We start from the raw sequence: 24,731 nt of genomic DNA on the forward strand, positions 1-24,731 counted from the left end.
CCGGAGCCAGGGAAGGGCTGAGGCTGTGCTAGGGGAGGTCAGGCCGGATTTTGGGAAAGGTTCTGATTCCTCCAAGGGTGCTGGCACTGCCCAGGCTCCCCAGGATGGGCACAGCCTGAGGCTGCCATAGCTCCAGGAGGGCTTGGACAGCGCTCCAGGGATGCACAGGGGGGATTGCTGGGGTGTCTGTGCAGGGACAGGAGCTGGGTGGATGATCCTGTGGATCCCTTCCAGCCCAGCGTGTTCCGTGATACCCCCGCTCTCCAGTGTCACCCACTCAGTGCTCCCCAGCACGGGACCAGCCGCTCCCCTGCCCGCGGTGCACAACGCGGGAGCAGCGCCGGGCTGTGCTCCGCGGGGGAGCCGCTCCAGGGCAATGCCCCGGGGGGTGACCTGACCACACTGAGGAGCGACGCGACCCCTCCGAGGGGACCCGTCTCCCATGGCCGGCCTCCCGCCCTCGCCATCTTCCCCCGCGCGCTCCCCGGCCCCACGACAGACACTTGGCGCCGCCAATCACCGGCCTCCCTCGGGAGCGACGCCTCCCTCCGCCAATCAGAGGGCGGAGCAGCCCCACCCCTCCCCTCCCCGGTGGCCTATAAAGCGTTAAACCACGCCCCCTCTTCCCCTTCCCGGCTCTGCACTGAATGAAGCCCCCGCTGGCCAACGAGAAGTTCCCGCGGGGCTGGATGGACAGGTGCGCTGTCCAATAGAAGCGCAGCATTGCTGCGCGTCCGCCAATAGGACGCCACCTGCGAGCGCGGGGGGCGGGCTCTCCCTCCCCGCGGGCCGTGGCCGTCGCTCCCGCTGCTGGAGGGAGGCGGCGGAGAAAATGGCGGCCATGGCTGCGGAGGCGGCGGCGACTGCGGCGGTGCCGGGGGACGGCGGGGCCGGCGAGGCCGAGCCCGAGATGGAGCCGATCCCGGGCAGCGAGGCCGGCGCGGACCCTCTACCGGCCGTCAGCGAGGCCGTGGAGTCGGCGGTGCCGGATGGCGAGGAGGCCGACGGCGGCAAGGCCGAGGAGCCGCCGCCGGTGCAGCGCGCCCGGAGCCCCGGCGGGACTCGCGAGCCGGACGCGGGAAGGACGGAGGAGCCGCCGCGCAGCCCGGGGGTGGAATCGCCGCGGGCCGAGCCCCGCGCAGCGCCCAGCCCGGGCTGCTCGGAGCCGCCGCAGCCCTGCCCGCCGCTGGAGCCGGCCCGGGAGCCGCCGCAGCCCTGCCCGCCGGCTGCCGGGGGCTCCGCGGGGCCCGGGGAGGAGCCGCCCCGGCCGGAGGAGGAGGAGCCGGATGCTGCTGCTGCTGCCGCCGCCGCCGCGGTGGAGCCCGAGCCGGCCGTGCCCGCGGCCCCGGGCGGAGGGGAGGCGGAGGTGCCGGCGCTGCTGCCCGGCTCCGAGGTGCGGGTCACCCTGGACCACATCATCGAGGACGCCCTGGTGGTCTCGTTCCGGCTGGGAGAGAAGCTTTTTTCCGGGGTCCTCATGGACCTCTCGAAAAGGTGAGAGCTCGGGGGGAGCCGAGCCCGAGCCCCCACCCAGCGCCGAGCCCGGGAGCGCTCCCGGAGCCGCCGGGGGCGGGATGGGGGGCGGCCCTGCCGGGAGCCTCGTGGGCTCTGCACCTTCCCTTCCCTCCCATCCCATCCCATCCCATCCCATCCCATCCCATCCCATCCCATCCCATCCCATCCCATCCCCATCGCTCCCCATCCCATCCCAGCCCTCCTCTGCCCCGGGCCGAGCAGCTCCTGCCCCCGCGTCCTCCCCGGGGAGCGGCGCCGCAGCTCCCGAGCATCCTCCCCTTCCTCATCTTCCTCCTCTTCCTCCTTCTCGACCCTTCAGCCGGGGTTGGGCAGGGCCCCCCGCCCAGGGAATGGCAAACGGGAGCGCCGGGAGAGGGGCGAGCACACGGGCACAGCCCTGGGGCTTGGCCGGGGCTCCAGAGCATCCCTGCGTGCCGGGAGCAGCACCCGAGCTCCGAGCCTGGCGTTTATTGCCCTCTTTGTACAGAACCAGAGCTCTCATTGCCCTGCTCGTTCGGGCTTACATTGCCTAGGTAACCTTCTTTTTCAGTACATACTATTTTCCAGAATGATGGTTTTCCAGCTAGGCTCTTGCAGTTGTTAATTAGTACTGATTGCTCCTTGTACCCAATGGACGGGGTGAAGTTTCATGGTTCTTGAATATCCTTGTGGACTGGGGGATTTTTATGTATCTCTGAATAACTTATCAGACAGCAGGGTTTGGGGGTTGATGTTTTCCACTGCCTTTCAGTAGTGAGATGCTCTTGGGAGACCAGAAATCATGGTATCTTACAAACAATCTAGGTTCTATCAGCAGGTGAAAATTCTTCATCTTAGTGGGGTTTTTCCTAGACATGTAAGGACTCTGCAAGTTCATGAGAGAAAAGTGAAATGTAACAAGGTTATTATTTAAAATAATCGGTATGTAAAATATGCAGCACTTTTCTCCCTCAGATTTAAGCTGTGTGGGCATATGTCTTTTATCACTCCTTTTATGTTGTTAGTAGCTGTTCAGCAACTTCCTGGAGTATTAATGTTGTCAGTGCTCCCTAAAAGGGAGCTTGTGGCACTCCTGGCTTGGGCCTCAGTGCGTGGTTGGGGTTTGAATCAAAAGGCCTTGTCTGACCCCCAAGTTTTGGATAATGTCAGGGAGTGACGATTTCAGTCTGTCGCTTGATGAGGTGTGAAATGCTGAGCAAAACTCCAGCCACTTGTGGGCTCAAACAGCATCTCAGATCCGGGCAGGAGGCGACACAGATGAGGTGTGATCCTGGGTAACGCGAACTCTTTTGCAGGTTTCAAGCTGTCCCTGCTGAATGCCATGGTTTCCCTGGGCAGGAGGGTGGCAAAGAGCGCAGGGAAATGCCAGCTTCTCCTTTTCTCCTGAAAGGGCTCCTGTCCTCCTAAACACACCCTGGCCACAAACATTCCCGTTTTCCCAGGCTCTGGTGCACCGGGGAGCCCTGGCAGGCAGCAGATCTGCAGCCCTTTGCAGCAGAGGTCACTTTGCAGGCTGGCTGCTGCTGCTGCGGCTCGGTGGGAGCATCTCCAGCCTGCCCGGGTCCAGGGCAGCTCCTGGGACACAGCTTTGCCCTGGGAGCCGTGCAGGGAGGCTGGGGCTGGCCCTCCCAGCTTCTCTTGCCAGTGGAGCCGTTTTTCCTTCAGAGGTGCTTTTACATGGCAGTCCAGGAGGGCAGGTTTGAATTCTCAAGGCCAAGCTCTGCAGAGGGCCTGGACAAGAAGAACTGAGTTTTGAGACATAAGGTCTGTAATATTGGGCTGGTGACAGCAAAACGTTGGTAGATAACAGGAGTCTCTTATCAGATGTCTCAGAGCAGGAATTGCAGTGGGAAACAAGCTCTAGAAATAGTCCAAGAAATTCCTACCTCTAAGAAATCGAAGCATTATTTTAAAAAGTGTTGCCTGTGTGTCCAGCAATTCCATTTTATCACTTCTGTGGTGACTAACAGGTGGTATTGTGTAGGTGACAGCTTTTCCTTATATCTGTTTATTTTTGTTTGGTGTAGCAGCACCTGCACTTGCTGAACATGAATATTTTTCATGAACTTCCTTCTGTGTCTCTGGCAGGCCCTGAAATTCTTGACAAAAGTTTTTCCACTGGACCAAAAAGAAAAAAGAAGGGCAGGGTTAAATGCAAACCACCTAAATTCCATGCATTTACATGACAACACTGGGATTTCCAGCATGGGAGATGAGTGGTTGCTGAAATCTGTCTCATTCAAATGCATGGGAGTAATCTCAATTTTCCTAATGCCAAAGGGATCAATATTTTAAGACTGACAGTTCTTACTAAGTAAAAGTGACAATTTGTATTAGAATTTACTCATTCAGTAGCTTCCAAAAGTGTCTGTGTTCAGTGCACATGCTAATGCTGTGTTCACTGTATGATCAGAGGGAAATAATTCCTATTCCTGTTTGGATCTTAATTCCTCTTTCCCCCCTGCACCCTCCAGAGCAGTGAAGGTGCTACTTCCATACAGTACTAAGAGTAAGTTCAAGTGACTATTTTAAAAACCTGTTCACTGTGTCCTTTTTTGTCTTCTCATGTAATTTTCTGGATTACTTGCACTCCACAATGAAAGAAAAGCAAAAATATCCCCATTTATTGTGATTTTAAAAGGTTTTTTGGCTGTTTTAATACTTTTTTCCATTGTTGAGATAGTGCCCTGACTTTGCATTTTATTCTTGGTGACACTGATGTGCAGTCAGTGATATTTGTGTGAGGTGCTGATTCCCTCTCCCACCCCCTGTAAATGGAATATCCCTTTAGGGGTTTGTGCTCAAGCCCCTGGGTGCTGAGTGGGTTTTATTCCTGCATTTATTGGGGTTAAGGAGGCCCTTCCCTGCCTGCCCCAATGGCCATCTCCTGTTCCTGCTGCCCAGGGAGTTTTGCAGACCAGCAGAGAGCAGGAACCCACATGTCCTGAGTGCCAGCTCTGTTTGTTGTGCAGTAAATCCTCATCTGGAGAGGAGCATGTCCCCACTTTGCTTACTCTGCAGGCTCATTGCACAAATCAGGGATGTGTTCCTGCTGTTAAACTTCATTAGTGCTGCTGCCATTACCTCTTAAGTGCTTTCCTGCTGCCAGGGTGAGGCTCTGCTGGGGGTTCTGGGCTGGATGTGCCTGATGGAGACAGGGAATGGAGCAGGAATGGTTGGGGAAGACCTCAGCATATCCAGGGCTGATCCCACAGCTGGGCAGCAGGAAAGGAGGGGGGAATCCTTCCCTGCTCAGGTGAGACCCCACCTGCTGAGCTGCCCAGCCCTGGCCCAGCACAGCACGGAGCTGGAGCTGCTGCAGAGACCCAGAGGAGGCTCCAGGCTGCTGAGGGGGCTGCCAGCAGCATCCTCCCCCTGGAGCTGGGCTGGCAGAGCTGGGCTGGCAGAGCTGGGGATGCTCATTCTGCACAGGAGAAGGTTGTGTGGAGACCTCGCAGCACCTTCCAGAGTCTGGAGGGGCTGCAGGGAGGCTGGAGAGGGAACTTCCTCAGGGACTGGAGTGGCAGGACAAGGGGAATGGCTCCCACTGCCAGATGGTGGGGTGTTGGGAATTAGGAATTGTTCCCTGGCAGGGTGGGCAGGCCCTGCATCCCTGGCAGTGCCCAAGGCCAGGCTGGATGAGACCTGGAACAACCTGGGACAGTGGGAGGTGTCCCTGCCATGGCAGGGGTGGCACTGCATGGGATTTAAGGTCCCTTCCAGCCCATCCTGGTTCTGTGGGGTTTAAAGTCCCTGTGAGCTGCTGTACCTGGCATTGCTCACTCCCTGTTTGCTCAGGGGACAGGAGATGTCCATCCCACCTGCTGGCTCAGGGTAAATCCTGCTCTGCACCTGGAGGAAGTTGGTGGGAGGGAAATACCTGAGAAGTGTAGCATTTGTAAATCCTAAAGTACAGGATTAAGAAGTTGTGGTTTTAGTTTGATCTTCTGAAGATTGGATAATTATTTCTGTGTGTATTTTTTTTTACCTCTCTAAAGATTAGGGGAGGAGAGGGGATTAAATTTATGTTCTGTTGTTTTGCCAACAGTCAAGACTTGGCCTATTTATTGCTTTATCATTTAACTGAAATTGTCCTTCTAATCCTGCAGATGTGAAGGACATGTGTCTTGTCTTCTTCTCTGAACCTGTTTCCTTCTGACTTGTGTGTGTTCATAATAGTTCTTGAACAAGAGAGAGAGAGAGAGCAAAAAGTTGTTTTGTGACCTGAGAGCCTTGGTTAGATATCCAGAAAATGTTCAGGGTGTTCCTTGTGACATATGTTTGAAATTATCTCTTTATTGGGCTTTGGTTATGGAGGATAAGGAAGGACTTCCTGCTCCAAGGTGTGCATGAGCTGTGTCATGAAAATAAACTTTTATAGGCAATTTGCAATTCTTACAATCCCAGAAGCAGTTTTCAGGTACAGCTCTGGCTCTTGAATCCTGTGCTTTTCCCAGTTTGTTAATTCAGTTTCTGCTGCAAGGGAATGATGTGAGAAGGAAGCAGCAGAGCCCTTCACCACTTCAAAAACGTGGTACATTTCTCTCTGCTCTTTCGTTTAATAACCAGGGACTGCAGGTGCTCATCCTGGTCTGGGAAGGACTGGGTCTGTAGGATACCTGTTCCTCTGTGATGCACACTCTTAACAGTACAGAAATGTCTGTGGCTCAGGGTTGTGTGTTTTGCTTTATTCTATTTTAGAACTTGCACTCAGTTCCCAAGGTCCCCACACCTCGTCCCCTGCCCTTTTTGATTTCTCAGGAGCCCAGAGGAGCTTGGTGAAATTCTGATATTTAAGGAGCAGCCCCAGCATTTCTTTAGCATTTATTTTTATTGTCCCCAGAACGGGAAGCTCAGGTGTGATGAGAGAGTGGTTCACAGGGTAATTCAGGTGTCTTTAGCTGGAGAGGTTTTATTGAAGGTGTGAAGTGCAGCCTCACTTAGAGGGTGGGGTTAGAACTGGGTTCTGGATTGGGCCTCAAGCTCTCCTTTCCTGAGGGAATCCGTGGTCTCCAGTTGTTCTTCGCTGGTCTGGGATGTGACAGATGATGGCTGACTGTCCTTCCTTGTGGAGCTCTCTGTGTTCCAGCAGCATGGCCTCTCCTGCCTTCTCAGGGTTCCTTGGCTTGGTTCAAGGTGTTAAAGCAGGGCAGGGATGAAATTTTCAGTCTGCATTCAGTTTATGTTCTGTTATGGACTGATGAATCTTGGCCATCTTGGCACTTCAGGTCATCCATTATTTAATGGTATCATTCTGTTCCATATGTCCTGGTCTGGCATATGGATGTTCCTGAGGAGTATATTCAGGGTATAATCCTTCAAAATAGATCACAGCCAATGTATCAGCAAAGTGTCTGCTTCAAATACAACTGACAGCTAATAATGGCAACAGATGTAAAAATTAAAAGATATTGCAGTTTAAACAGGCCTTCAGCTTTATGGATGTGCCAGTAAAATGATGGTAATGGTAATAATTAATGGAAAGCCTAAACTCAGAGCATCCTGTCTTTTCTTCCTGCTGTGCTGTTCCATAGAGTCACTCACACTGCAGTCCTTTGCCATGGGTTCAGAGCTCTCAGTGAAATGTGCATTTTCTAAGCTATTTAGCCTGGTGCACATTGCTCAGGAGGTGAATAAACCATGGTTTGGCTTCTGGCAATGCTTTTTCAGGAAGGTGCCTGCACTTAAAGCAATATAGTCCATCCTGTGCTTTATCACACCAAGTAAATCCTTCATTAAAAATAGGTTGTTGCATAATCTGTGTTTTCAATGCAGGTTATTTTGAGGACTTCTGCAAAACTTTGTGTTCAAATAGCTGTGATCTAACTGTGTATTACATGGAATGTTATAATTTAAAGCCTCAGTTTAGATGCATGAAATACATATCCATAGTTCTTTCAGCATATTATTATACTCCTGGAACTTCCATCCATGCAATGAAAATGGCTTCAGCTGTTGCTTGTCCTGGCTTTTGCAGAACACCGAGGTTGAACTTGGGTACAAGAGCAGAAAAGCTAACTGGAGATTTCTGCAGTGCAGGAGATTTCTGATCAGCCCTTTACCACAGACAGAACACTTGAACATGAGTTTCTCTGCTTTGTTAGTATCAGTTCAATGTGTCCAGAGACAAATGGGGAATAGTTCTGAACCTGCTCAGGGGCTTCACTCCTTTGGCAGAGCAAGGGGCTTTTCATTTCTCTCCCTTTGAGTAGGGAAGTCAGGCACTGGTGGCTAAAGATGAGAACATAAAGCTTTAGGTACTAACGTAAAACACTTTCCCCCAGGGAGTGTTGTTTATGTACTTTGTTTATGTACAAACAGTAATGAGTTAAAATGGATTTGTTCTGTATCTCTCATGGTTATTTCTGAAAAAAATACTCTTTAACTGTTCTGTTTTGCATATAAATTGAACAGTAATATGCATTCATTGTGGTAATTCTGCTGCAGGATTTAGGTTTGAAAAAAGTGGCTTTGCTTTCCTTAAGTACTTAAGTTTATATGTCTGTAACACAAAACTCTCTGGCTTTAAATGACGGAGGTTTGGGTTTGGTACCCAAACTGGCTTTGGGATGCCATGGCTGCCTATTAATTAACTTGCAGCTGGCAGACTGGAAGTGAAGCCTCCCTGTTTTTACCCTATTTCTGTCCCTGCACACCCTGGTCAATTGAAAGCTCCTCTCAGTGTAAATATCATTGCAGTGCCAGAATTGATCAGGCTCTCAGTTCAGTACAGGTCCTGGTGTCCTGTTGCTATTTCTGTCGCCATGAAAATGTACATTTTGCAGTGCATCTACAGCAGAGATCCTGCTGATTGCCCTGGTTACTTGAAAACCTCTGAGAAATGAGTTTTGTACATCACACCCATCCTGCCTTAGTGCATTCTCAAGGCAGATGAGAGCTGGGACATCTTTGCAGGAGGAGCTGGCACCATGGAGAGCTGGCTCTGATTTCCATGGGTAGGGAGCAGCAGGGCTCAGCTTCCCAGCACTGCCTGGGCTTGAGGCTGCAATTCCTATTCCTGAGGCTGGTTTTCTAACACTTCCCTTTAGTGAATGGTGCCATTCCTTGGGCTGTGATGTCTGAGGTAGGAGTGTTACAGACTCAGGAGTGGGCTGGGCAGGGAGCAGCTGCAGCTTGGGCACCAGGGGATTTTTATTTTAAGCAAACAGCAATTGCAGTATAGCTCTACTTTCATCTGGAAAAGCCTATTCTCGAAATCTTGTGGGGTAAGGTGGTATTTGGGATCAGTATATTGACAAAATTATTTTGTTGTTGGAATAAAGACAAGGTAATTACTTATAGAACTTAAACATGGAAGGTGTGACGAAAGGAGCCTGTTGGAGTCTCACTGTGGGGAGCTGGAATTCTGCTCAGGGCTGATCTAGTGCCAGCCATGACTGACTGGGGGATCAGTAAATGTCATGATACAACTCAGCTGTGTGCCTTGGAGGTTTTTAATTTTGTTTTCTATAGATGCCTTGTGGTCCTCCTTCATCTCTGTGGCAGATGAACCAGATGCTTTTGCAGCTTTTCTCTCTAACTACTAACACAACTAGTTCAGCCTTGCAGCTGGTGTGACAAAAACTACTGTGGGTGTATGAGAAGTGTTTCTCTTCAAGGTCCATCAGCCAGGTGTGTGAAGATAGGCCTGGAAATTCTGGTACATGCAATAAACACTTGTGCTTGCTGCAGAACTAATTAGATGCTGTGTCATGCCTTGTCCTGAAGAGGTTTAAGCTCACGTCTTCATTCTGCTGCTTCTCTTAGGAAAAAATAAATCCCTCTTTTCTTACCTTGTTCTTTGTCTTTATTCTTTCCTGTAACCTTTACTGTTTCATTTGCAAGTTTTTCTGCCATTGTTTTCTCTTCTTTGTTTTTGTTTTATTCTTCCAAGTTGCTGGAGGACTTGGTTAGCCAGGGAGAAAACGGAGATGATAAAAAACTGTGTATAGATACAGTCTGCTGTTGGGTGAGGCCAAGAGAAGACACAATACACAGAGCTGTTGGAAATAATGATCATTCCCTTGGCTTACCAAGTATATTTTGTGCTGCAGGTGGTCCTGACTAATTATATGTTCTGTATTAACACCTCATTTACAGGAGTAGCGCTGCACAGAATTGGCACAATATCCATCAATGTTCTTTACTTCCCAGTTCATTCATTGGTAGGGCTGAGAGAGTCTGGTTTATTTTCTAAGCAGTACCTTTGGTGAGGGATTCTCTGTGTTCAGGGCTTCACTTTGGATTGGTTTTGTGTCTTGGACAAAAATTACCCTTTGTGGCTTCCTGTTCTTAGTCCCGGCCTGTGTTTTGTGCTTGAAGGAAGAGAGAGTGGAAGGTGCAGAATGAATTTTTGATTTTCTGCTGTCAGGCATGTGCTGAGCTTTCCATCAGCTCCTTTGTGCCTTTGCAGTGCACACCTTGCTGGGGAGGCAATGGAATGAAAACCTGGGAAAAGAGAGATGAAATACTTGAATGGGATCCTTCTGGAAACCCTTGCAGTCCTCTTCATCCAGCTCTTCCTAGTGACAGCTAATTATGCTGATTTCCTGACAGAGTCCCACAAATGCCCTCTGGGAGAAGGGCTTGGCTCAGGGAATGGCCTGGGAGGGCTGGAAATGCAGTTCCTGAGGCACTGAGAGCAGGGTGAGGGATGTTTGTCTGTGTGGGGTTTGATGTCCCACCCCTGTCTAGTTCTGCTGCTGTGCTCTTTGGGAATGGAATTTGCACAGCAGAGATCTTGCCCTGTCTTGTTTTCAGCTCTTAGCATAGATTAACTTTTTACCAAATCCTCTTAATCTTTATCAGGTGGTGAATGATATGATCTGGATCTTATTTTCTTTTAGAAGCTGAAGGTCTTGATGGCAGTAACACTGAAAGTATTGCTAATTTAATTACTGTCAGCTGATAGTTTCTTTTAAAGCCTTACTTGGAACTGAGTGACTTGCTTACAGTCCTTTGTGGAGGAAAAGTATTTGTGGAAAAGCAACTTCTTTACCCTTGATGGACTTGTGGGACTTTAGGGAATGTAAAACTTAGTTGTGAGCAAGTCCCTTGTGGTTTAATGCCAGACCATAGGCTGGAAAAATGTCTGTACAAGCTGCTGAAATGCAGACTGGGTGGATAATTTAATCTTGGGTGGGTCGTTTGCTTCAATTGCAACTTTAGTGTAGAAAGGAGCTTGTGATAAGCAAAAGAACAAACAAGGGGTGGCTTTTGTTGGGGACACTGCAAAGAACCTTCTAACACATTTTCAAATCCAATTTTGAGGAAATAAAGGCAACATGTAGGCACTTATACAAATAAAAGTAAATAAAGTTCAGTTTAATCAGCTGAGGGGGTGCTGCTGTTGAGCAGCCACAGTGCAACACAAACCTGAGCACAGATCTTGGGGAGTTACTGCCATGTCCTGACCTAGAGCAATTCCAGTCTGGAGAAAAGGAGTGAAAGGTTTAAAATCTTGTTTGCTCCTGGAACAGTGAGGATCAGTTTATTCTGAGGTGAAATAAGGGGAGTTTTGCTGGGAGAAATTCAAACTGGGCTGGGGAATTTGGGGCTATAAAGCATCAGGTGCTGAGCTTTTGTGGATGGAGGCACTCCCTGTTCACTGCAAGGATTTAGGCAGCCCAGATTTGTCTGTGTTCAATCTGGACTGTTCATCCTTTTCTGCTGTGCTAAAAATGGAAGAAAAGTTCCTGAAGATGCCTTTTCATAAAGCTGACTTAGTATGGAAAATGAGCCTGGGTAGACTGGGAGTTGTTGGGGTGAGTTTGGATGTTTATAAGCATTTTCCAGATGTATAAAGTTAATTCTTTTGCTGCTGTCTTGGGGATATTTTTGTTACATTTTCTGGGCGTCTTGTTGATACAAGAGAAGCTGATAATAAGTGAAGTTGTGTGTTTTTTGTTCTCCACTGACTTCATTTTGGTGTCTTGCATTTTCAAAGCTTCCCATAAGGCTGGATGTGAAGCTTTAATTTCTCTGGGGTTCATGGTTTCTAAATGCTGGCTACCTAATGCCGACAAGTTTTCAAATGCTTTGTGACAAACGCTGCAAAAATTCGCTCCAGACACTGAATTTTCTTTCTCTCTCTCTTGAAGGTTTGGCCCCCATGGAATCCCTGTGACCATATTTCCTAAAAGGGAGTACAAGGACAAACCTGAAGCCATGCAGCTCCAAAGCAAACCATTCCAAGAGGAGGTGCAGGTGAAGTGCGAGGCCGACGCCGCGGTCCCTGATGACTCCTCCCTCACGCAGCCCTCAGAGCCCAGCATAGCTAAAAGCCTTTGGACTTCTAAACCACCTCCCCTCTTTCACGAGGGAGCTCCCTACCCTCCTCCTTTGTTTATCAGGGACACCTACAACCAGTCAATACCTCAGCCTCCACCCCGGAAAATCAAGCGGCCCAAGCGGAAAATGTACAGGGAGGAACCCACTTCCATCATGAACGCCATCAAGCTACGGCCCCGGCAGGTGCTGTGTGACAAGTGCAAAAACAGCGTGGTGGCAGAGAAAAAGGAGATCAAGAAAGGTGGCAATGCAAGTGACTCTTCCAAATACGAGGACAGTAAAAAGCGAAGAAACGAGAGCGTGACTACTGTGAATAAAAAACTTAAGACTGACCACAAGGTGGATGGAAAAAGCCAAAACGAAAGCCAGAAAAGGAACGCTGTGGTCAAGGTTTCAAATATTGCCCACAGCAGAAGCAGAGTAGTTAAAGTTTCCGCACAAGCAAATACTTCAAAAGCGCAGTTAAACACAAAAAAAGTTCTCCAGAGCAAAAACATGGATCATGCAAAAGCTCGGGAAGTCTTGAAAATGGCCAAAGAAAAGGCACAAAAGAAGCAGAGTGCAACCTCCTCTTCCAAAAATGCACATTCAAAGGTCCACTTCACGCGGCGTCTTCAGAACACCAGCTCAGGGTCCCTCCCGCCCCGGTTGCGCCTAAAGCCGCAGCGGTACCGCAACGAAGAGAATGACTCTTCCCTCAAGACAGGACTTGAGAAAATTCGGAGCGGCAAGATGGCAACTAAGCCCCAGTCTCGCTGCTCCTCCACCCGCTCAGCAGGTGAGGCCCCTTCAGAAACCCAGAGCCCCTCAGAAGGCCCCGAAGAGGCCAGCAGTGAGGTTCAGGACACGAGTGAAGTGCATGTAACTGTTGATCAGGATGAACAGCAGACACTGGGCAAGAGAGGCAGCAAAAGCAATATAACGGTTTACATGACCCTTAATCAAAAGAAATCTGACTCTTCCAGTGCATCAGTTTGTAGTAGTGATAGCACAGATGATTTGAAATCCACCAACTCTGAGTGTAGCTCTACTGAAAGCTTTGATTTTCCTCCAGGCAGCATGCATGCACCTTCCTCCTCCTCCTCCTCTTCCTCCTCCTCCTCCTCTTCGAAGGAAGAGAAAAAGCTCAGTAATTCCTTGAAAACAGAAGTCTTTTCCAAAAACGTCTCTAAATGTGTCACACCAGATGGCAGGACCGTATGTGTAGGGGACATTGTTTGGGCCAAGATTTATGGCTTCCCTTGGTGGCCGGCCCGTATCCTTACCATAACGGTGAGCCGCAAGGATAGCGGGCTGCTGGTGCGCCAGGAGGCTCGCATCTCGTGGTTCGGCTCCACCACCACCTCCTTCCTGGCTCTTGCACAGCTCTCCCCCTTTTTAGAAAGCTTCCAGGTGCGCTTTAATAAGAAGAGAAAGGGTCTGTACCGCAAGGCCGTCACTGAGGCAGCCAAGGCTGCCAAGCAGCTCACGCCCGAGGTGCGGGCCCTGCTGACGCAGTTTGAGACGTGAACGTGGAGAGTAAGGTAGGCAAGAAACCTGGAGGCTCCACCAAACCCTAGCCAGGTTAGAGAGAACTGCCCCAGCGAGGTGGCAGAGGCAGAAGTTGCACTCGGTTGACTGACTGCTCCTTTCACACGAGGCTCGTGCCGTGCGGAGCGGGTCCTGACGGTTCAAACCAATTGAACATGCAATCAAAATTAGCCTACAAGTGAGGACTGAGGTATTTTTCAAGTGAGAATTTTTTTTAAAGAGAAAGAAAAAAAAACAAAAAACAAACCAAACCACCCGATGCATAGGAGCCATAGCCTCAGCTGGAAGGCAGCTGATTTGCAGGGAATTTTTTAGTAGTTTCTACCCAGTATATAACTAGTTCTGTGTGGCCAAGGGTTGACACGAGGGATGAAAGTAGTAGCTGTGACATTTTTGTTTTATTAGGTGGCCCATCAGGGAAGTGTAGAAATGTAAGCCTTGTCTAAATGGTCTTTAAAGATTATTTTTAACCAGTCTCTAATGGATTTAGTCTGGCCAGGCCCGGTGGGCTCTGCGGGCCAGTTTAAATGGCATTGGAGACGTGCTCCAGGTTGGAAGGAAGAAGAATTTTAGTGACTTAAAGACCAGATTAAATGGGGTTTTATCGTAGTGACCGCTTAAACACTCAACCTTTCTATGCACATGGGGGCACAACTAAATCACTTCAGGGTCGGAGAAGTCGAGGGATGCCTGTAGCTCTAAGACAAAGCTGAGGAGGCCTCAGTGTTTGGGATCAAGGGCTGTTAATGCTGCATAGGTGTGAATCATTCTGGTCTTTCTTCCTGAAGAAATCTTTCAGGCCATTTGCCTGGAGGTTTAGCTTAAGAGAGGCTTTGTTTTGAATGTGTAAATAATCAATTGCTGAAATTGGTCAGATTTTCTCCTGACTGGTTGTTCCTAAATTCTTAGGATACGTCCTAGTAAATTACACTTTGTGAATTGTCAGATGTGTAATTGTTGCATTTTGGATGTATCTAACTTTTATTTTTTCTTTTTTTTTTTCTTTTTTTTTTAACTATTTCCGTTTAAGGTATCTGTTTGCAGGTCAGAAAAATGAGATATGTAATTGTGTAATGCTCTGAAATGTAAAAAAACAAACTGTAAATAAAATGGACTAAATCTGAATTATTTGTGTGTGTTTCTCAAAAAGCTTTGAAACAAATCCAGGATGTCAGAGTATTTTATCTGTATGCCGGATTTAGAGGACACCCTTTAAAAGTAAATTGTCCTTTTTCATGCATTCTTAAAGATGAAGTGCTTGATGTAAATACCATTGGTGTATTTAGTCTTAATTTGGAGATGATTAATTATCTGTCCCTTTTGTTTCAGAACAAGCTCTGTAGAGGGCTTTCTGGAAAGTTGATTAAATTTCTCCCTAAATTAGCTTTTGGGCCATATATTTGAGTAGAGCCTGTGGATAATGTCACTTGTACAGTGGGGAATGTTTCAGTTTCCACCTCAGAGCAGTCAGAGCTGCTCTCCACTGCCATTCCAGCTTTTCTTGCATGGTTTTTGCTCACTATTGGGGCATTTTCATGCAATGCACTTGACTTTTTTTTTCTGTGAGTTTTGGTCCTTACCTGACCATGTGAATTCCTGTGTCCTCCAACCCATTCCTGCTTCAGCCTTGCAGTGCCTTGTGAAGAGTCTCCTGGTGCTCATCCCAAAGCAGTTTTCATCCTGCTTTTTCCAGGATTGCCCACGCAGGCAATCGTGAAAAATGTAAAAAATTAAGCTCAGACTGAAATTAAACAGACATGAAAAAGGGGGCAAGGATTTAATCATTGAACCCGGAAAATATTTTTATTTTAAGATTTAATTTCATATGTTCATGATACTGTCTGGTCTTGCCAAAGCATTCAGTTTCTTTTTACCTTTTTTAATTATTCTGTCATGCCCACAGAACTATTGGAAGTCTAAGGTGTCAAACCCATGTCTGTTCAAATTTTCCTCAAGATCACGGTCATTAATTGCTAATTAAGCTTCCAAATATACCAGCTTTACCTTGGCATTCTAACAGTTCCCAAAAAGCCCCAGTGGTCAATGCTTTTTGAATGTGACAAACACACAATAGATTTTGTAAAAGGAAAAAATAATTGGAAAAAAAATCTGTTTCACTTCTCTGTATTCTCTCCTGCAAACAGAAACAGTTTCTTTAAGTAAATAAGCTGTATTTTGTTATTAAAGCAAGCTGCTTTTTGGAGTCAGGAACCCATGTGAGGTGGGTCAGATGTCTGCCCCACTTCCTTGAGGTTTAGAAGCTCAAGTGAACTGGCTTTAAGTTAGTTGTTGTAAGCCAAGTAGTGGCAAAATCAATATTGACATTGTTATTTTTTCTTAAGAAGACCTGGAAGCTTTGTTCTCTTAATTTATATAAAATTAGAATAGCACTGCAGCTTACATAGGCAGAGTTTGCTCAGGTGTTCACTGGGGGGCAGGAAGTGTGGGAGGGCTTTCTTTATGTGGTTTTATGTTCAAAAGAATTGTTTGTGGAAGGCATTTAAGTCAGTTTTGATCTGTAGCAGATGAGCTTTAAGTCTTTCCTCAGTTTCATAGTGAATGTTCTGTATGGCTGCAGACTGAACAGGGCTCAAAACAAGTAATTTGTTTTGTTAAATTAATATTTTACACCACCATGTTGCAGTAAGTTGAGAATCTCCTCCTCATGCTCATCCCTGACTCTGGTTTAACCCCAAAGGAGCTGCTCCTGTGGATGCAGCAGCTCCCAGGGGCAGAGCCTGGTTCAGGCAGGCACAGGGTGAGAGGAACCTTGCAGGCTGGGACAAGGCTTAGGGCTGGTTTAGCCGAGCTGTAACCCCACTCTGTGTGTGCCTGTGCCCCAGCACAGCCCCAGGGCTGGTTTAGCTGAGCTGTAACCCCACTTTGTGTGCTGTAACCCCACTTTGTGTGCCTGAGCCCCAGCACAGCCCCAGGGCTGGTTTAGCCAAGCTGTAACCCCACTTTGTGTGCTGTAACCCCACTTTGTGTGCCTGAGCCCCAGCACAGCCCCAGGGCTGCCTCTGTCCATGGCCTGCCCATGGTTTATTTATCCATTGCTCCCACCAGGAACACCTTGTGGGGACAAACAGGCTCAGGCTGGCTCAGGGGGGCCAGGAACAATTTCTTCCTGAAGAGTGGTTGGGATTGGGACTGCTCAGGGAGGTTTAGAGTGCCCACCCCTGGAGGTGGCACTCGGTGCTCTGGGCTGGGGACAGGCTGGGGATCTGGCACAGAATGGACTTGGTGACCTTGGAGGTCTTTTCCCACCTAAATCCTTCAGAAGGCAGCAGCAGCACAGAGGGTGACTGCTGTTTTCCCATCAGTTTAGTGGGATAACTGGCAAGTGATGCCTTTTTTAGTTTCTGGAGTGCCTCTGTGTGGCTGTTGGGTATTTATGGGCAGCCAGGTTAGGGGAGAATGGCACGTGATGAGTTTCAGGTGCTCTGTTCCTCTGGAGATGTTCAGGTAAAATGCCTTGGCAGAGAGAGCAGTGACTGCACAGCCCAGAGCTCTTTCCCCAGAGATGTTTGAAGGTGTGAGGCTTCAGGAGCAGAGCTGGAAGCAACAGGAAATGCTTGTCTGTGTCTGAAGTGGAGTCATGCAGGAAATTTGAACAGATATTTGTTGCTGTTCTAATTAGAGTTGGAGCTTTGTGTCAACACTTCAGTGAGATAATCATCTCTGATGATTTGGTTTCTCTTTCAGACATTGCTGTGTTCAGTTTGGAGCCTACAGATCTACCCTGGGTGGGGCTCCTGGGGTGGTTTAGGTTTGTGCAAGGCTGAAAAGACTTTTTTTGTTTCAGCATGGAGTAAAATACCTTTGGGTTTTTTAAACATAGTTTCTAACTGTGATTAGGATTAAGAGTAGCACAAGTGGGGAAGGGTAAGAGTTGCTTTGTGCATTGCTAGCCTTTAGGTCTGGTTCTATTTAACTCTCTTAAGTCCTGATATTTTCTTTCATGTCTGCTAAAACTGTCAAGAGTAGAATAGGAACGCGAATTTAAAAAAAATAGATGTCAGTAGCTCATTCTTAGCATCATCATCTGTCCTGCCTTGAGGAGCTGTGAAAGGAGCAGACTGATAATCAGGGAAAGGCTATTTCAGTCCATCCTTGGCTTTATAATTGTGTTCCAGTGAATGCCTGCAGGAACAGCAAATTCAGGCAGAGCAGGGGGTCCCTCGCTGATCTGGAGCTGGAGATGAGCTGGGAGGGGAGTGCAGGGAGCTCGAGCCTAGAGGGATGGCTGGCAGTGTGTGGTGCCATAATCCATTGGGTCCAATGACTAGGACTGTTTAAAAATGGAATTTCTCCATAACTGACAGAACTTCTGACCATGGAGTGATCAGGGATCACCCACATTTAACACAGAACTTGTGTAGCTGCCTGAAGATCCATCAGGTCAGGTTTGAGATATCCAGTGTCAAATTCTCCTTAATCCCTGCTGGAAAGAGCCTGTGTGTGATCCTGGCCTTGCAGTGACCACGGCAGTTCCCAGCCAACATTTAACCCCCAGCTGCTCTCTGGGACACTTTGGGTTTTGGTTAAACAGTTCCCTCCCCTGGGTCACCCTGGCAGAGCTCAGTGGGGCTGTTCAGTGAATAACATCCCCCTGCACTGTGGCTTTTCCCTTCCCTTCCCACCCTCCTGGCACTTTCAGTCTGGTTTGTCTGACCCCATCTACCTCTGGCCTCTGTGCTGAGAACTGTTTGTGGTCATGTGGATGGGTTGTACCAAGCAGCAGCAATTCCTCCCAGGTCAGAAATACCTCTGATTATTGGGGTGTGATTGTTGGATCCTAATAGCAGCTTATGGTTCCCTGTGGTTTATTCATACATTCACTCTTCTGGGTTACCTGGGATGTGGATACAATCCAGACTGTCACTTAAATTAATTAAGGATTTTATTTCTTTTAACTTTAACAATGACACGAGTGCCCTTGTGGGAACACAAGGCAGAGCAGCAGTTGCCAGGCAGGGCTGTGGTGCCAGGGAGTTGGTGTCTGCTTTGCCATCCTGCTTTTTCCCTGCACAGCTTTGCTGTTGCTCCCAGATGGGGCAGTTTGGGATAATTCCCTGGAGCAGCACCTTGGTGCCAGGCACCAGCCACTGAGGAGAGCTTGGCTCTGTTTTCCTCAGGAAATACAATTGGTGCTGCTGGCAGGAGGTGGGAAGTGGGTGGTGCTGGCAGACCAGGGCTTCAGAACACCTGAGTCACCTTGCACATCCAAGAGGGACACTTGGGAGCAAAAGTAAAAAGAAAAAGGTGGAATAACCTGGGAAAGGTGGCTCATGTGCTTGTGCCATGGGATGTGGTATCTGATCTCCTCTTCCTGCCTGCCCATGGCCTGAGGGCAGAACTTAGCAGCAGCCTGCAGGTAGGAACTGGCTCAGGGAACAAATCAGTGTCCCCTGGAGCAAGTTTGAATCCAAGCTTTGCTCCTTCAGTGTGAAGAAATGGATCTGTGGGGTTTCTTTGGGCTGTGTTTGACAAGTTACTTCCCAAACCAGGACCAGGCACATTGTGAGCAGCTGTAATTGCATTTCTGTGCCAGTGATTCCATTCCTCAGTGCAGAGGAGGAAGGGAGGGCTGTGGGAACCGAGGCTGTTCCAGGAGTGTGGATCCCTGTGGGATGGGGCAGAGGCACAGGGGCAGCTGGGCTCTGCTGAGCTGCAGCTGGGACAGGAAATAACACTTAAACTGACTTGGAATCAGGCACTGGAGTATTGATTGCATTTGTGACAGTGAAACCCTGGGTGCTGTGTGGGTCATGGCAGGGATTGAAACCAATGGGCCAGGCTGAGCTGGCTCAATGCAGCCAGGAGTGGGAGAGGATCTGTCCTGTCACTTTGGCATTAGCAAGGCTGATTTTGGAAAACCAGAATATTTGTAAAAGTATGTCTGTAACAGAGGACTGTCCTCTGTGTCCTGGTCACATCCTGCAGGAATCACACTTGGAGTACCCAGGTTTGAGCTGAGGAAAGCTGCACTGCCCTTCTGCCAAGGGCCTCGGGGGCAGCCTCCTGTTGACTGATGCCATTTATGGAACAGCAACTTGAAATCAGGTTGTTCTTTAGGAAAAAAACAGATCTAGGTCAGTTTTCATGTTTGCTTACAGATGTTTTGGATGTCAAAGATGCAATATGAATAAGGAATATTCTCCTATGTTCCAGGCATGAGCTGGGAATCTGTGCTTTGGGAGGCAAATGCTTATTCCCAGCAATGAGATTCTGTAACAGAGCCACAGCACATTCAGGTGGCAGGATTGTCCTTGCCATCCTTTAACAGGTGCACAAAGGGGGAGAAGGGATCTTGCTTTGTCAGTAAAATAAGCAGATACACTTACAAGCAAATATTTGCTTAAATGCTAATTTAGCATCATTTTTTATTTAGTAATGTGTAGGATTTTTGTTTGGCTTTAGGAAATGCTGGGGTTTAATTGCCCCTCTGCAGTGCTTCAGGATTTTAAAGCACGTGGTGGCAGCTTGGGTACTTAGTAGCTCTGGTGAAAAGGAACTAAAGCCACAAAAATGGTTTTAAAAGAATTGTAGTCAGTTTAGTTAGAAGTTTAGTTAATGAAAAAAAAAGTCTTGAGGTATTCCAAGTGTTGAAGGATTTAGGAATAATCTCTTCTGGTACATTTATATGGAAAAAACTGGGTTGGATCACGTTTTAGGAATTCTTGATACTGTGTCATGTATTTCAGGGAATTAGGCACACAAAGGGAAGAATGTGTTGCTGCTCTTTGTTTTCCGGGTGGCTGAGGTCCTGCTGCTGGAGGCTCTAAAGGAAGGAAACAGTTCTTGCTTTTGGTAGTTCATCATCTGGAAGAGCAGTCTGGTTTCCCTCTTCTTCACTGGCTACAAATGGAATCTGTAGCAGGAAAATAGGAGTTTTGTGCCTTCTGTTCCATAGTTTTACACAGACACAGCATTATTCCCCAGGAAGGTGCATAAATGTTACTGTAACTATTTAAATTTGGGCTCCTGGCCTTGAGGTTTAATCCCTGATGGGAAGTGCTGCTATTTTTGCTTCCCTTGTCCTTCTGGGGTGCCTTTTCTCCCCCTCCGTGGCTGCCTGGTGTCCTTCTCTTTTCCTTTGGAGATAAAAGCCAGCAGTTTCAAAGGCAGCAGTTCTCTTTGGGCAGCAGTGAACAAAGGGATTGAGAAAATGTTCACATTGAAGAGTCAGAGTCCCCATGGCAGTGCTGGCTGCCAGGAAAGGGCTGTGTGAGCTCGGTTCACTGGGACAGGCAGGAAGGGCCTGAGCCTGTCCTGACACACATCTGTACCTTGTTCTGGGGCATCCTTAGCATGGCTCCATGGGGAAGGGGCTGGAGCCCCAGGAGAGGCTGAGGGAGCTGGGGAGGGGCTCAGCCTGGAGCAAAGGAGGCTCAGGGGAGCCCCTGTTGCTCTGCACAGCTCCTGACAGGAGGGCACAGCCGGGGGGCTCAGGCTGTGCTCCGGGGAACAGGGACAGGAGCAGAGGGAACGGCCTCAGGCTGGGCCAGGGCAGCTCAGGGTGGGCACAGCAGGAATTTCCCCATGGAAAGGGGGCTCAGGGCAGGCTCAGGGTGGGCACAGCAGGAATTTCCCCATGGAAAGGGGCTCAGGGCAGGCTCAGGGTGGGCACAGCAGGAATTTCCCCATGGAAAGGGGGCTCAGGCACTGGAACTGCCCAGGGAGGGTTGGAGTGCCCATCCCTGGAGTGTCCCAGGAAGGGCTGGAGGTGGCACTCGGGGCTCCAGGCTGTGGACCAGGTGGGGACAGGGCACAGCTGGGACTCAGTGCTCTAGGAGTGCTTTCCCAATGTGGGATCTGTGTGGGGGGAGCTGTGCCCTCAGCCAGCCTGAGCTGTCACTGTCCCACAAACCACAGACCCCACCTGGAGTGAGTGACCCCATGGAATGGGCGATAAACAGACAATGGGCTGCACTCAGGGAATTCAGTGGCACAGACACTGAGCTGACCCAGGTGATCAGGTTTTCAGTCACTGTATCTGAGAATCACAATCCCCATAGAATCCCAGAATCCCAGACTGGTTTGGGTTGGGAGGGACCTTAAAGCTCATCCAGTGTCCCCCCTGCCATGGGCAGGGCCACCTCCCACTGTCCCCGGCTGCTCCAAGCCCCGTCCAGCCTGGCCTTGGGGCAGCCACAGCTGCTCTGGACACTGTGCCAGGGCCTCCCCCTCCTCCCAGTAAGAGCTGGTGGCTGACTGGTGTTGGTTCATGCAGGGCTCAGTTCTTGGGCTGTTCCTGTCTGCTTTATCATCATTTATTCCCGTTCTCTGGAGTACATGGGCAGGCACAGGCAGCCATGGGAAGGAAGCACCATTAGCAGGTTTTACAGTTCCTGCTCCCTCAGGCACCGGGCTCCTCTGTGGAAGGGCTCTGCAGGGTCACATTAGCTTTGTGTTGGGAGCTGCCATCAATGTATAGATTTTGTGAATTAATCTCCCTGCTTCCTGAACTGTCTTTAAGTGTCTTTACAATTGGAATTCTCTCTGGATGCTGAAATGGGGTGAGATGTAACAGATTGGTTCTGTGGCTGCTCCTCAAACCCCAGCCCCAGAGGAGTTTGCTCACTTGTGTCTGTCTTGTGATAATGTCAATCTGTTTTTTGTCTTCTGCACACGATGCACAAAGCAGGCGAGCCAGTAACTTTTCTGGTCACCTCAGCTTTTGCTTTACCTACTTTGCAATATGTACTGGAAGACATTTAACCATGTTCCCTTTCTCTCCCCTTTTCAGCTCAGAGACACTAATGACCCGCTGTTTTTATGGAACCTCACTACACTGCCACGAAGAGCACCAGCTCATCAGGACTGAGAGAAATCTGAGACTGACTTGTCCTATTTTTCCTCTGAAATCTTCACCAAGTAGTAAACATTTTTTTGAAGGGGAAAGGGGGTAAAAGATGTTAAAGCTCCCCCTCGCACCGTTAGGGCATCTGTACCTAATGTACATTTTCCTTAAAATTTCAAAAGATGTTAGGAAATATTTTATAAAACTTTTTTGCAATAAATGACGCATGAAATGACGAAAGACTCTATGACACTTACATGCAAGGAACCACTTGAAATATTAGGATGAAGACTCACTGCAGATAACTGGGGTTTTTGTAATGTGACAGTCACGTTTGTATGTTTTGAGAGGTGCCAGTGACGGAGCCAATTTGCCTGGGAAGTTGACTGTAACTTTTGAACTTTTCTTTTTATTCTTGACTTTAGCATTGCAATTTTCCATTCTCTGAGGCTTAGTTAGTATTTAGTGCAGGTGTTAGCAGAGCTGTGATCTGTGATCAAAGCATGTCCAAACCCAGTTGTATTGTGAAATATGAACAGTCCTGCTATTGAGACCAACATTTCCCATAGAGGTGATGGAAAGGACAGTGACCACAAACTCCATGGATCTCTGTTTTATGGGAAAGCTCCTTCTGTGTGAATATGGTTGCATTTTATTTATGCTATTGTAACACTTAGGGAATTGAGGGTTGTGGAATAACCTTGAGAGGGGCTACAAGGCAGAGAGCAGCATTTTGCTTATAATCCTATAACAGGATGGGAATCATGGATGGAGAGTGATTCAATGGGATGGCATTTCTATTTCAAATCATGGCTTATTTTTTCCTTTTGACATGAATATTTTTCAGATAGATAACTAGTAGAGAGCAAAGGTTTTATTAGAGTTTCTGATGGTTGTTGATCTGAGTTGGGTTGACTTCTTTGAAAAGCTGTAAATCAAAAACAAAGAAACCCACTGGGTTTTATCCATTTTATTCCCCTCCCAGAAAGGTCTTGGGTAAGACTGACTTCAGTGGAGCTTGGGAATGCTGGACACGCTGCTGAAATCTTGAGTTATTAAATATTAATTTATTTGTCACTAATTATTTCCATTGTGTGCACACTGTCTCGGCAGAACCATTTCTTTAAAGTTCTTAGCAGGGGATTTATTGTGTAACCTGGGAAAATAAATATTTGTTTTGAAGATATGAAAATGTGCACATAATCTACTAAAAGTCAAATTTCTGTTTCTATAGAGATGAAAGGACTTGTAGGAAACTCTTTTCCTCCTTACTGATATCCTGATTGAATTGGAGAAAATAGAATGTCTTTGTCTGGATCGCTTAAAACCAGAGACTCTTTTCCAAGGGGCCTCTGGGTCAGCACAAAGACAATTTCTTCGTGTCTGGAGCCTGAATGAACCACATAAAATTTGAAGTTAGGACAACTCTGTCATTGGCAACAGGTTTATACTTGTTAAACAATCGGAGAGGGGGAAGTGACAGGCTGGGACAGGCCCCCAAAGCCCAGCCAGGCCCATCAGGGATTCACACACTGAGTGTGTGGCAGCTCGTGCTTTGTGCTGCTTCAGTGTCTGCTTTTCAGAGCTAAATTCTTTATTTATAAATGCAGAAATTGAATATTCACTACCTACTTTTTAAAATCAGGCTGTACAATGCTGTGCAGTGTGTTCAAATTGTACCGTTTGCCATAACAATTTCACCATGAAGTACAAACATTTTTTTTAAAATTTGGATGAATATTTGTTCTACAGTGCTTTTCCTTTTCACCAGTGGAAGAGGCCCAGCAGTCTGGTCCTGCTCAGGGCCTGGGATGTGACTAGAACTGAAAGCTTGAGACATGTGAATGAGGAAAGGGGTGCCTTGGTGCCGGCTCCGTGCCAGCCTTTCACCTCCGCTTGGATTGACAATGGATAGGGGCTCGGCCTAATCAGGTACATTGTCCCCCACCTCCCCAGAAACCAAACAGAAAAGCCACCAAACCACATGGCACAAACCAGTTTCTGCTCAGGAAAAAGGCCCGGGACTGTGGTGGCAGGGTTGTTGCACATGGCGTTGAGGAGTGCCTGCTGTTGTTTTGGAAGCCGGTAGTGCCTGGCTGTGCCCCCAGATCCCAGGGCTCTCCTCCCCTCCCTCCCTGAGCACAGCAGCTGAACCAGGAGGGATTAACCCAAGGGATGCAGGTGTGCACTGGAGAATATGGGTATAGAGCAAATAGCATCCAAGGGAGCTCATGTCTGCCTTGCTTTTCCCAGCATTGCGTTGGAAACCACATTTTCATTTGGAAATGAAATTGTCAGGGATATTCTAATGAGAGAGAGTGACAGTAATGTATTGCTTTTCACTTTTTTGCTTTAGTTGCTTAATATTTAAGCTTTGCTCCGTGCTACCTTCTTGTCTGTATATTGAATGGTCACTATGCCTCTTTCATTTTGTAGACTTGAATGAGGAAAATCTGATTCACCCTTTAAGGTTTGCTGAGAAGTAAAAATGATAAAGAATGTTGTGTAACATTTATTCAAATAAAGCCTTGATTTTTTTCAGTGCTCTTTTAAAGGGAAATAATGTTTTGACGTCTTTAACTTTCTTGCT

General features: G+C 48.1%; 1 protein-coding gene across 4 annotated transcripts in view; it reads left to right on the forward strand.

Moving 5' to 3' along the window:
- Positions 1–828: 828 nt before the first annotated feature.
- PWWP2A (PWWP domain containing 2A) overlaps positions 829–24,731 on the forward strand; it is a 29,261-nt gene continuing 5,358 nt past the window's right edge. Inside the window, exons 1-3 of one of the 4 annotated variants that reach the window (XM_058034538.1) lie at positions 829–1,494; positions 11,616–12,583; positions 22,088–24,719. In XM_058034538.1, the coding sequence (XP_057890521.1) occupies positions 833–1,494; positions 11,616–12,583; positions 22,088–22,101 (1,644 nt within the window). In that variant the 5' untranslated portion in view covers positions 829–832 and the 3' untranslated portion in view covers positions 22,102–24,719. Of the gene's footprint in view, positions 1,495–11,615; positions 13,329–14,365; positions 14,458–22,087; positions 24,720–24,731 lie in introns of those variants that run through there. The other 3 variants (XM_058034535.1, XM_058034536.1, XM_058034537.1) reach the window with 3 other exon arrangements.

Source organism: Melospiza georgiana, chromosome 15 (assembly GCF_028018845.1).
Source record: "Melospiza georgiana isolate bMelGeo1 chromosome 15, bMelGeo1.pri, whole genome shotgun sequence".
Taxonomy (NCBI): Eukaryota; Metazoa; Chordata; class Aves; order Passeriformes; family Passerellidae; genus Melospiza; species Melospiza georgiana.